At 39.6% G+C, this 12584-nt stretch overlaps 1 protein-coding gene across 2 annotated transcripts in view; it reads left to right on the top strand.

Moving 5' to 3' along the window:
• Window positions 1-12584, top strand: part of RALGPS2 (Ral GEF with PH domain and SH3 binding motif 2) — a 117086-nt gene that overhangs the window by 37628 nt on the left and 66874 nt on the right. For both annotated transcript variants that reach the window (XM_053916061.2, XM_053916060.2), the window contains exons 5-7: window positions 4788-4871; window positions 8210-8299; window positions 12173-12265. In XM_053916061.2, the coding sequence (XP_053772036.1) occupies window positions 4788-4871; window positions 8210-8299; window positions 12173-12265 (267 nt within the window). The remainder of the gene's footprint in view (window positions 1-4787; window positions 4872-8209; window positions 8300-12172; window positions 12266-12584) is intronic.

Genomic DNA, 12584 nt, shown 5'->3' with positions numbered 1-12584 from the left:
AAATGTGTCATTGTTGTTTAACTTTTGTATTTTGAGATAATTATAGATTCATAGGAAGTTGCAAGGCACGATGCAGACAAGTCCCATTTACCCTTTGCCCAGTTTTCCTAGATCCGCAGGGGTGTCCATCCTGCATGCGGCCCAGGATGGCTGTGAATGCGGCCCGACACAAAATCATAGATTTCCTTAAAACGTTGTGAGATTTTTTTGTGTGATTATGTGTCACATGGTATTTAATGTGTGGCCGGAGTCAACTCTTCTTCCAGTGTGGCCCAGAGACGCCAAAGGTTGCACGCCCCTGGAGGAGTAACATCTTACAGAAGCATAGTTCGGTGTGTGTCTGTGTGGTTCTGTGACAGTTTATCATACGTGTAGATATGACTTCTCTCACCACCACCTCAGCTGAGATACAGACCTCTCCCATCACCGTGGAGATCTCTCCCTTATGCTACCTGCCCCCTCCCCAGCATCCTGAACTCCCGGCCACCACCAATCTGTTCTCCATCTTCATAGTTCTGGTGGTTTGTGTATTAGGTGAGCTAATAATGTAACGTTGTGTCAGAGGGGAAATATTTTCTGAAGCAGAAGCTGTCATCTTAAGTAGTTTTTAAAAAACCTTTGTTTCTTTGTATTTTCTAATTATACATTTCTTTTGAATGGAGGGCTCCAGTAGAGTTTAATCCGTTTACCCCGAAGCAATGTGACTGCCAATTCATTCATTCCCCTCCACCCACTTCCAACAAAATTGTCGTAAAGGGACAAAGTATTTTTCCATTAAGTTAACGATGTTGAAATGGTTCAAGAATTAGATTTTTCAAAAACCTCTTAGCATTTTTTGACGAGTCACAAAAACTTTTAAAAAACCGTTTTAGTGTAAAACATCAAGCTGTGCGTCACCAGGACCTTTGTCTGGGCTCCTCGGTTACCATGAGAACGACTGGGGCGAGGACAGGACCCAGTGAGTCCGAGAGTGAAGCAGTCGGACTCGTGCCTGGCACACAGCGGCCTTGAAAGCGGTGTGAACCGTTGCTTTTAGTACTGCTGTTAAGACTTCTGTTCTGAGGATGGGGGGACGGGGGTAGGGGCGGGGGGAGGCTTTTTAAGCACAAAGTCAGTAGCTTAAATCACACAGAACAGGTCAGGTATATTGGCTACTCTGAGACAAACCAAACCCAGGCTGCCGGAGTCTCTCGCAGAAGTCATCGGGAAGATGTTTGCATAGGTTTCCTTTAGGCCGTGGGCTTGTAGGGGATTCACAGCCTCTCCACTCCCCGTTCTCTCTCTATTTAACAAGTATATTTTACAGACATAATTACTGTCGCAGTTAGGGAAATTAAAGTACTAACACATGTAAGGGGAATTAAATACGCCCGGTTTTGATAACACTGTTGTGTAGTGGTAACACAACTAACTCAGGCTTTTGGGGGGCAGTTAGCTCTCAAAGCCTTGAAACAGTTCATACTCTGACCCAGTGATTTCACTTGCAGAAGATGATCAGAGATGTCAGAAAAGGTACGGGGATATCCATTATTTCTAATGTAGCCTCATAGCAGGAAAATGAATCCATCTTACGTGTAAAGCTCTGTGATTGAGTGTGAACTCACGTCAACTGGCTGCATCGAACGGTCTGATAAATTTAACAGCAGTGTGGTAGAGGCACTTCGACTACAGCATTAACATAAACTTGGAAATTGTATTGGTTAAAAATAAATTTAGTACTTATGGATTTAATTCAGGAGTCTTGTCCTAAAAATATGGCTTTTTATATAATTAGGTCTATATGCCTTGATTTTTTAGGAAGAATAAAAATGCTTCCTAGCACATCGATGTTTTTTAATGTAGTCATCATATTGTGTCATTTTATGTTAACGTACCACCTACCACTAGTTTTTGGCTGTACCAAGAGATAATGGAAAAACGAGCATACTGAGTACTGAGCAATTTTTTTCTTTTTTACTGTAGAGTTGCTCCTGTCATTTTATTTTTTCCTTCAGTAATTCCAAACTTGAAAGTTTTAATCTAATGTGAGGTTTAAAAAAAGGTTAGTACTTCCTATCTCAGAGCATTTCCTACTGACCAGCTGTGTTGAAGCGATGTCGTCTCCCCTCGGCACTCCCATCTCAGCGGCTGCAGCCCAAAACTGGGGGACCCTGGCACTTCTGGAAACCACGTTCTCATCCCACGCTGCGTGAATCCAGTCTCCCACCAAGTCCTGCCCGCCTCCAGAATATCTTGGCTCTGCCGCTTTTTTCCATATCCACTGCCGCCGCCCTAGTGGAGGGAACATTGCCTTTGTCTTGGAGTGTTGTGGTGTCACACCTGCTTCCTCAGCCTTCCCCTGACTCAGTCCATTCCTTTTTGTTAGTTTCTACTTCATTTGAAATGTTCCTGAAGATACGCCTGCATCATGTCTAAGAAGTCAAATATTCCCATAAGAGAAGGTCACATAGCGGTACCCAACCCCAGTCGCTCCCTCCCTTCCAGCCTCCACCCTTGAGCCCCACCCTGCCCAAGCCTCCTCGCTACTCCTCTGTGGAGGGGTTTATGTCCAGTTTTCCAGTCAAATTCTCAGTGCCCATTGTTTATGATTTTCTTCAACTTTGGATATGATTTATTGATGCCGTACTCTAGCAGATGATTTCACTCTCTTATATTCTCTTCCCCTCACTATTCACTTTCCCTCTTTCTCCCAAATGGTTGTCACAGTTTTGACGTGAATAAGTAACCATGGCTCAACTGTAAAGAACAAGTTACTCATGGCTCAGATACTCTTTACAGTTGAGCCATGGTTACTTCCGTTTCGTTTCTCTTAGCTAATAATTACGTTAGCTTCCTCTGGACCGGTCACTGATTTTTCTGCCAGAAGCAAATGTATTGAATGTGTCCACTCAGGGCGTTCAAACACTTCAGACGCTCTCGTCTTGTCTTTCAGACTCAAGTCTCTCAGAATCACTGTCCTTCTGGTCCTTACTGCTGGACCGTCGTTCTTACGGCCTGCTCACAGCCTTGTCCCAGGATCCCCCTTGCTGTTAACGTGGGAATTCTAGATACTTTCTCTGTTGGCTTCCAGTTTCTCGGATCCCATCGCTTTCTTTTTCTTAATTTGCTCGTTTGTTTTGATGGAACACATTCGACTAGCTCTCTGAGAATAGGTGCGTAGAAGGAAAATTCTCTGAGGCTTTAATGTCTGAAATTGTCTGCAGTATACTTTCATACTTAATGGGGGTTTTTGTTGGATTTAGAATTCTAGGCATTTGAAGGCATTGGTTCAGTGGTCTTTTCACTTCTAATGTTACTACAGAGATCGTCGGTACCCCCTGATTCCTGGTTTTCTGTATGTGATATATTTTTGTTGTTTTTTTCATCCGACAGATTTTATGATCTTTATCTCCAATGTGCTCTAGTTTTTTGATGCTAAGCCTTGGTTTGAGTCTTTTTTTTTTTTTTTTTTAAATCTGCTGTGATAGGTCTTTTCTTGTCCTTTAAGTTCTGGGACATTTTCTTGAAATTTTTTTTAAAGTTCCTTTTCTCCATTTTCTCTGTCATCCCTTCTAATTTTTTTTAGCATTCAGATTTTTACTCTTATGGATTCATATAATTAACATTTTTGTTCCTACGTTTAGCTTATTGTTTAAAATATTTTATCACCTTTATCTCACAATTCTTCTTTATATTTTTAAAATTTATTTTTCATTTCCAAAAGCTCTGTGTTTTTTTTTTTCTCTGAATATATCTGTTTGTATCCTCCCAGTTTTGTCTAACGGGAGCAACGTTTGTTACCATCTGTCTCAGAGTAATAATTGCATGTTTTGTCTTTGTCTCTTCTCAGTTGTCTTTTGTTCCCACCGTAACTCAATTTCCCGCGTTCTTTTTTTTCTTCCTATAGATTCTGTCTCTCTCTGGTGGGCGGTGAAACAGCAGGGTTCTTATGTTGAACCTTGGACTGCTTCAGCAGACAGAGCAATGGAACTGAACCCTTTTTTTCAAATGAAAGGAAATAAGTTCTATTAAAATATACTTATCAAAATATTATTAAACTGTTACATAGCAATGTGTGTTTTTATTAATATATTAAATAAGATATAGAGGTGAAAGGTACTTTTACAGTAACGATGAGTGTAGATGTTTTTGATTTATCTTGTAATGCGATGTGAAAATACATGATTTTTATTAGTGACAAAGTCACACATACTGCTAATTCTTCTGGAATCTGTAGCCTACATTTATAATGAAAAGGAGTGTCATTTCAGGTAGAGGTTAGTAGAAAATGCAGATTTTATTTTTCTCACATCCAAGGTCTTGAGCCCCTTGAATTCTATTGACAGACCCTGCCGGGGATCAGGAACCCCGTTATCACAGGTTTCTTTACCTGGCTGGCTCATGGGCTGTCAGCTCTGAGGCTGAGGCACAGGCAGGCTGTTGGAGGCTCTGAGTGACCGAATGGGGCTTGACAACTGGCCTCACTTTGGGTGTGGGATCCTCAGCCCTCATGATCTGTGGCCTTTCCTCTTGGGATTCAGATCTCTTCCGGAGAAAAGTCGGTCACTTTGCCCCGGAGCAGCAGTCCGGTCCCCTTTGTCCTCACAGACAGGTGACTTTGCCCTCGTGTTCCCTGCTAATAAAATTTGCTTTTGTGATCTAACGGAGTGGTTGAATGTTAGATAAATCCTGTTGGATAAGACGGTTCTAGGAAGGGATACAGCTCTCTTCAATGTTTTGCAACCCTTAATATGACAAAATCTGGCTGTTTCTTGAATATATATTTAATTTTCAACTTACTTTTCCAGGAGCTTTCAAGTTGTGGATGGAATAAAAAAGAAAAATACAGTTCTGCACCAAATGCAGTTGCCTTCACAAGAAGATTTAATCATGTGAGTTGCTCATAAACACTTTTTTAAAGGTTTTATTTATTTTCGGAGCAAGAGGGAGAGAAACATCAATGTGCAAGAGAAACATTGATCGGTTGCCTCCTGCTCACCCCCAGCCAGGGACCTGGCCCTAAACCCAGGCCTGTGCCCTGACCAGGAATTGAACTGGCGATCTTCCGGTTCACAGAGAAGGTGAGCTGTGTTGGCACACCTTCCACCGAGAGTGGAGCCCTCCGAGATCCCTTGGATACTGACAGAGGGTGAAGGGTGGAGCTGGGAGACCTTGTATTATGTTTTTGGAGGAGTGTTAAATTCTAAGCCCCTGTCACTGAAAGGCAATCATCTTTTTTAACTACTGCTTTGCCTTTATTTCCTTCTTGGTTTTTGGCCTTTAGGGAAATCCTTTATTTTCCTTTCAAGTTAGACATACATTTCTTTAGCAAAACAGTTTGTTATCTTTAATCCAGCATTTCTATATGTTTATAGCCAGTAATTTCTTAGGTTCCTTGATTCACTAACATGCCCCTAAATGGAAATGGGTTCAAGTTTTTAAAACTTAGATGAAATCATTAATAGGGGCATACGGCAAGCATGTCTTCCTACTGAATTCCATATTTAAGCTCTATCGCAGTCTTCAAAAATATTCTGAGGTGGTTAGAATTTACCATCACTATAACAGTCTTTTCTTTGCCATAAAATACATTATGTTACAATACCCACAAATTTGACTATAGAGTTTAAGCACTTACATTATTCTTATGTAAGCCAAAAAGTTGTCGAGTCAAATATGTCACAAAGGACCAAAAGCTTTTATCCTTATTCCAGATCACATCTGATCCTGAATAAGCTTCGTTACTTAGTTATTCCATTACTCTGTTTAATCTCCTTGTAGGTCACAGGACATCTGAAGTAGCAAATTAGAGTCTTTTAGAGGGACCCTATCTGCATCATTATTTTTAAAAAGGCATCTCTTGTAGTCAGCATATAGTCGAGTCTTCCTTTTTCAAATCCAGTCTGACAGTCTCTGCCTTTCAGTTTAGACTTTGAACAGATGGGAAGGTAGTTCAGAGTTTCCATAGGAACCCAGGGCGCGATACAGCATCCTATAATTGACTCGCTTGCTTTCTCCTGCATAACGGTCTCAGAACACTACTGCTAGTACCCGTAATACCACTCCTGTAAACAAAACATGCTTTGCAGGTGTTTTGCTTTTTATAATTGTGCTATATATTACCTGAGCGTATAGAGGTTGTATGATGCACTCTCTTTTAACCCTGATTTACTCTTGGTTCTATGAATAAGTGTGTACTTAATATCACCATCCTTATGTTGATATTTCTGCAACCATTCTGGTTGTCTGAAGCTCATTCTCAGGTTACTTAGGAAACATTGGATCGATAGTTCCTAAGTTCTTACATATTGACAAGTGTGCCTGTTTTCTGTATAAATTTTTCTTTTTTAAAAAATTATATTTGATATGTACTCAATTTTTTCTGGCAGTGTTGCTGTTGAAAAATCTGATGACAATTACATTTTCTTTTCCTAAAAAATTACTTTCTCTTTTTGTCTCAATGGCCTAAAGAGTTTTTTCTTTTAAGTCCAGTAAATTTATTAAACGGCCTCTTGGCTTTTGTTGTTCTGGGCTAGTATTCTTAGCTGGGGTCGGCTTTAGCTGGGACCGTCGCCTGGGGAGCACCCACACTTAGCCTCTCCAGCATGGGGGTCTGAATGTCGTTGGGCTTTGTACATGGGAGCCTAGGCACCCAGAGAGGATGTTCCGGCGTGCCCTGGTCCTGGAAGTCAGCATCACGTTCAATTCTCATTTATCGAGGAACTTGGGAAGCTGTACAGGTTCAGTGAGAGGTGACACCCACCCCATCTTTCGAGGAGAGGCATGACAAAGATTTTGTAGTCATGTTTTTTTTTTCTTCTTTTAAGGATTTTATTTATTTACTTTTAGAAAGGAGAAGGAGGGGAGAAAGAGAAGGAGAGAAACATCAGTGTGTGATGCCTCTAGCACGCCCCCAACTGGAGACCTGGCCTGCAACCCAGGCGTGTGCCCTGACTGAGAATCAAACCCGTGACCTTTTGGTTCGCAGGCCAGTGCTCGGTCCACTGAACCGCACCAGCCAGGGCTGTGGTCATGTTTTAAAATCACCATAGTATTTGTCTTAATATTTGTCTGACATTAAATTTAATTGTTAATGATCATGCAGTTGAGATTGCATTCACAGATAATTGCCAAGGCTGTTATTAAAATATCCAAAATTAACATTTTGATATATTTTAGAAGTAAACTTAATGAGAATCAGGGATAGTTATTGCCATTAATAGCTTAAATATAGTAACATGAAGATGGCTTCATAAAATATATGCACTTTACTTTCTCCTATACATTTGTAAAATATATACATTTTGACAGTTTATTGATGAAAATTGCAAGTAAAATCTGACACTTCTCACAAAAAATAGTGAAGAAATCTGAGTTAGTAGCGTTATCTTTTGCGTCAAGATTTCTAACTATACTGTTTTCGGATTTGCATAAATTCAAGCAGCGGTTAGTGCTTTGATTTTATTTTCATTGCTCATGAATTAAAATGTTACATACATGTTACACTGTGTGATGGGCAAGCCGTCTTCACCAGCATAGAACATGTAGTGATATGATAGATCTAGTGCACCTTCTGGTGGTTTTTTAATGTTCTTTAAAAGAAATCATGAGTGTGGTTTCACTGAATTAGAAAGCACTGCATCAGTTTTAAAATATAATCTTAAGTTTAGAGTGACTTGCATTTTTTATGATATTTTGTTTCACTTCATTCATATGAAGAAAACCATACTTGGGATTTCTCACACTCAGGGTTCCGCTCGCTGTAAACAAATGGCAGCGTGGGATTGTGTGTCCGCAGAACGACGTGCTATCAGCAGCACGTTTCCCAGCGTCTGTTCTCAGAGCTCACCCGGTTCTGCCGAAGTGCTAGACAGCACAGCAGAAAACCCCACAAAACTGTTTATATAGCGTTCATGTTGCATCACCCTGGTTTCATTGCATTCTCTTAGCTCTTTTCCTTCAAAGTTTACATTTTGAAGGAAAAGCTTTTACAAATTAGAAATAGTGATGTCTTTATGTTGTGTGTACACACGCACACACACATCCACATCTGTCTGTACATACGGCGTGTGTGCGACATTTGAAGACTGGTTGTGTCCTGGTGGTGAACCCAAGGAGGGAGGAAGTGTTCTCAAACAGCTGTAGGGTTCTGCAAGTCCCTCTTGTCACTGATTTGGTCCAAGTGAGTAAAGAATCTTCCCATTCAACTATTTTTAATTTTTATTTGCAGGTAAGCTTTTGGGTTGTCAGAGAGATTCTTCATGCTCAAACGTTAAAAATTAGAGCAGAAGTTTTGAGCCACTATATTAAAACTGCTAAGGTAAGAAAAACTTGTGGTTTTGTTTTTGAGTTCAACTACTCAGAATATTTGCCTGTGATACTTTATTTACTATTTTCTAATGCTAGAAAATAAGACCTATTGATTAATATAAGTCAGTTTTTAAACTGATGCTTGTTTTCTCTGCCTTTTTCTTTCTTTTTCTCCCTCCCCTTTTATACCTTTCCCCATTTCTTAGAATAGCTCAATTGTATGATTTATTTGATTGAATAAAGAGGTCAGATTATGGTGAAGTCCACTATTTAAATATTGGACTCTTCTGCAAGTGATTGAGAAACTCTTGTAAAATTGAGTAGAATACATATCAATTATTTACTTTTGAAATAGAGAACTCTGCCAACCATGTGGGGAATGATAAGACTTTGGTTTTAAAAGAATAGTATAAATGAGGATGTTAATAACCAAATATGTTAACTGCATAGTTATGTGGGGGGTAGGTAATAAATCAGCAAGGGAAATGGAGCATGGGTTTCAAGGACAGGCAGAATTTAGGGAGGAGGATGGAACAGAACATTCCGAGACAGGGTACCAAGACTTTACTAAAACTTGTAACAACTCCAATTTTATGTTAAGTTCACTAAGAAGTGGTGTGTATTTGTAGCCACATCCTTTATTATTCTTGTAATAAGTATATAACTTAGCTGCCCTGTGAATGAAAGAAGATGGTGTAAAATGAGGATAATACTTTACCAGCTGTGAGCATTGTAATTAGTATGAAATTGCAGTTAATGTAAGTTACACCTCTTGCTTGTTTTCCTTGAGCACATGGAACAGTTGTGTCTGAGACGCTGTGGCACTAGGTGGCAGAACTAGCCTTCTAAACTTTGATATTTCACAGAAGTGTCAAAATTTTAAAAGCATTCTTTGTGGTAAGTTAGATAAATACTGACTTTTAGCTAATAGAAGTTCATGACTTTTCACCATAGATGATGATTTTGCATTATTGTTTTCTGTTATTTTTGTTAGTTTTTTATGTACTTGTATATTCCACTCAAAACCACCAAATTTTGCCCATCAAACCTGCTATTATCCTTCTCATCAAATAATCATTTAATTCCAGTTCAGACTCTTAAAACTCTGAGTTATGTTTGTCAGTGCTTGCTTTTATCCCAGGCCCTAAATTCATAACTTTTTTTGTCTTACCACTGTTTCTTAAATTTTCTATTTTGCCTCTATGCTTTCTATATTCAGCTTGTTATAAAGCTGGCAGGTCTCTCTCTTCTTTCAGAGGTTGTTAGGTTCTCTGGAAACAAAAAAATATATATAAATATACAATGTATAAATTGACTTAAAGAATTGGCTCCTGGGGAGGGGGGGTGGCAAGTCCGTTACCTGTAGGGTGGGAGGCTAGCCTTGAACCTGAGGCAGGAGTTCTTCTGTAGGAAACCTCAGTTTTACTCCTAAGGTAGTTTAACTGATGAGATGCACCCTACCTGATGATAAGAGTATAATATTTTAGTTAAAATGGACTGAGTGTAGATGCTAACCACATTTACCAAATATTTTCACAGCGACACCTAGGTTACTGTTTGACTTAATAACTGGGTACTATAGCCTAAAACTAGTTATCAGTAGACACAATAGAGTATTTATAAAATACACTTAAGTGTAGTTAACCTTGTACCCACTTCTGCCTCTGAATTCCCATATGCTTTTTCGCATGCAGTCCCCTGACCTAACCTAAATTTTGTTGGTTTTTTATAGTTGTACTATGTATGCGTGTGTCCCTGAATAACACATTGCTGTGTATGGTTTTTAATTTTCCTTACATCGAATTGTTCCATAATACTTTTATACTTTCATAACTTGGGTTTGTTTGTTTGTTTGTTTGTTTACACTCAGCAGTGTTACTGAATGGTTTGGGGCGTCTATCTGTTGTGTTCTGTTGTTTTCCTATACCACAGACTGTTGAGTATATTCTAGCTTGCTTGGATACTTTGCGGATTTTTGCTGTTACAAACACTACTGCTATAAAGCATTCTTGTGTGGGTCTCTTGGTAGTCATGTGAAGGTAGAGCCCTAGAAATACAGAGAAGACAAGTTACCTTCCAAGAGTGACAGTTAGACCCATAACTTTCATTGAATATGATGAGAATGAACATTTTTTTCTATTTTGTCTGTTTAGGTTTTCTTTCCCGAAATGTCTATTCAAGATCTTTGAGTAATTTTCTGTTACAACGTTGGTCTTCTCTCAATTTTTATAGGAGTTGGTGTGTGTGTGTAATTTCTAGTTCTGCGTTACACACTTGGCATACATCTGCCTGTTTATAGCTTGTCCTGTCTTTACTCTTTTCCTTTTGTCTTTTGATGTAGATGTTCTTAGCTTAGTAATAAAACTTACTCATCTTTAATTTTTATTGTCTTATTTAAGGATATCTTATTTAAGAAAGCCTACCCTAATCTCTGAGAATGTCAAAAATGTTTTCTTAATTAGCCTTTAAAAGTTTTATAGCTTTGATTTTATACTTCAGTATTTAATCTCTCTGGAGTAAATTTAATATATAATATGTATGAATTATGGATTTCAGTTCATAATTTCTATGAATAATCATTCTGGCAGCATTCTTAAAAATCCTTCTTTCTTAAAGCTCTCTCTATTTTATTTTGTCTAGAAGCATCCAGACAAGATAAAAGAAAATGCTATTTCAGACTTACATGGGTTTGTGGGGGTTGGGATTCCTTGAGTTCCTGGCCGTAGGAATTAGTGTCTTTCAGTAATTTGGGAAAATAACCTGCCATCTCAACTATTGTTTCTACCCCATGATTTTTTTACTATCTCCTAACTCAAATTAGATAAGTAATGGCCCTTTTGTCATACCTTTCATATCTCTTGTTTTACATTTTTTAAAACTCTTTGGCTTTTACGTTGCATTCTGGATAGTGCCTTCCTATTTAATATTCATTTATTTGAGGGCCATACCTGATGTTGTTCTCCATTTGTGAATTCCTATTTCTCTGTGTTTTTTCATTTTCCTTTTCGTTTTCTTTTTTACTTGAGTTCATATTTCTTGAAACTTTACGGGAGTACTTTAAGACCTGAGTTAAGATGGTGTGCTAGTCTGAGTTTTCCAGAAAAACAGAACCCCTTCCCTTTCCTTAGTTTGAATGTTCAGAACAGGCTCTTAGCTCTTGAGAGTGGTGAGGCCAGATTTAAATGACTTATTTTTAGATAGGGCCATTGGGCTGTAAATATGTCATAGTATGAAGAAGTCTAGAAAATGAGCGATAAATGTCAAGTAGATATCTTGGCAAACTGACGGAACCTATTGTTAGGTACAAGTTTTCTGCAAGGACACTATCAAAAGCAAGGTCTGGTACTGGGAAGCAGGTGAATGTCAGAGCAGAATGAGGAACACAGAAGCTGGGGGCTCGGGCCAGAGGGAGCAGGAAGTTGAGGAGGAGTGGGGAAAGTAGGTTTGAACCCTAGGCCTGGAATAGAGGGGGTGTTGAGTAGGAAACCAGATCGGGATCCTGGGCACAGACCCTTTTCTTGACACTAGGATCGTAGACATAGGCTTAGTAATATTCTGGTTCAAGGGAGAAGACTGCTTGCTGGACTCCGGCATGCGTGACCATACGTGGTAAACTTGATATGAGCCGTAAGGTTGGTTTTCTTAATATATGACCCAGCTGGAGGTAGATTGGCCAGTACCAGGTTAGAATGTGGGGTTTCTGTTGAGGGCCAAAGCGACCTGACGGGAAACAGCGGGTGCTCTGAAGACAACCCTCAGCAGTGAGGGTGGTAAGCTCTGGACACGGCAGCCGGCCGCCTGGCTTTTCCTTGTCGTTCATCCCACGTTGCTGTGTGTTCATGCCACTCACTTTGCATCTCTTCCCTCTCTCTTAAATCCTCAGAAACTGTACGAGCTGAATAACCTCCACGCGCTGATGGCGGTGGTGTCAGGCTTACAGAGCGCCCCGATTTTTAGGTTGACGAAAACCTGGGCGGTGAGTAATGCTTCTTGAGTGAGTGGATGGGTAGCGTTCCTGTCGGAAGTAAGATGCAGGAGTTTCTTTGCAGTCCTTGGTAACCACGGTTACTATCATTATGATAGATGAGGATTTTTAAATTACTTTGTACTCTGTTCTTTGAAACCTACGTTTTTCTCTCTCCTTCAGTGCTTCATGAGCCTCGTCAGGTAATTTTGGGGTAAATTGCAGCCTGGTGCTGGGTTTCTGCTCTCTGGGAAGTCTCTTTGCCGACCCTCTCTAAGCGTCTTAAGACAGTACAGCCCTTCGTGGTTACTGACGCAAAGTGTAAATACAG

This window comes from Desmodus rotundus, chromosome 12 (assembly GCF_022682495.2).
Source record: "Desmodus rotundus isolate HL8 chromosome 12, HLdesRot8A.1, whole genome shotgun sequence".
Classification (NCBI taxonomy): domain Eukaryota; kingdom Metazoa; phylum Chordata; class Mammalia; order Chiroptera; family Phyllostomidae; genus Desmodus; species Desmodus rotundus.
The sequence above is the reverse complement of the archived record's forward strand: the minus strand, read 5'-3'. Positions and strand labels throughout refer to the sequence as shown.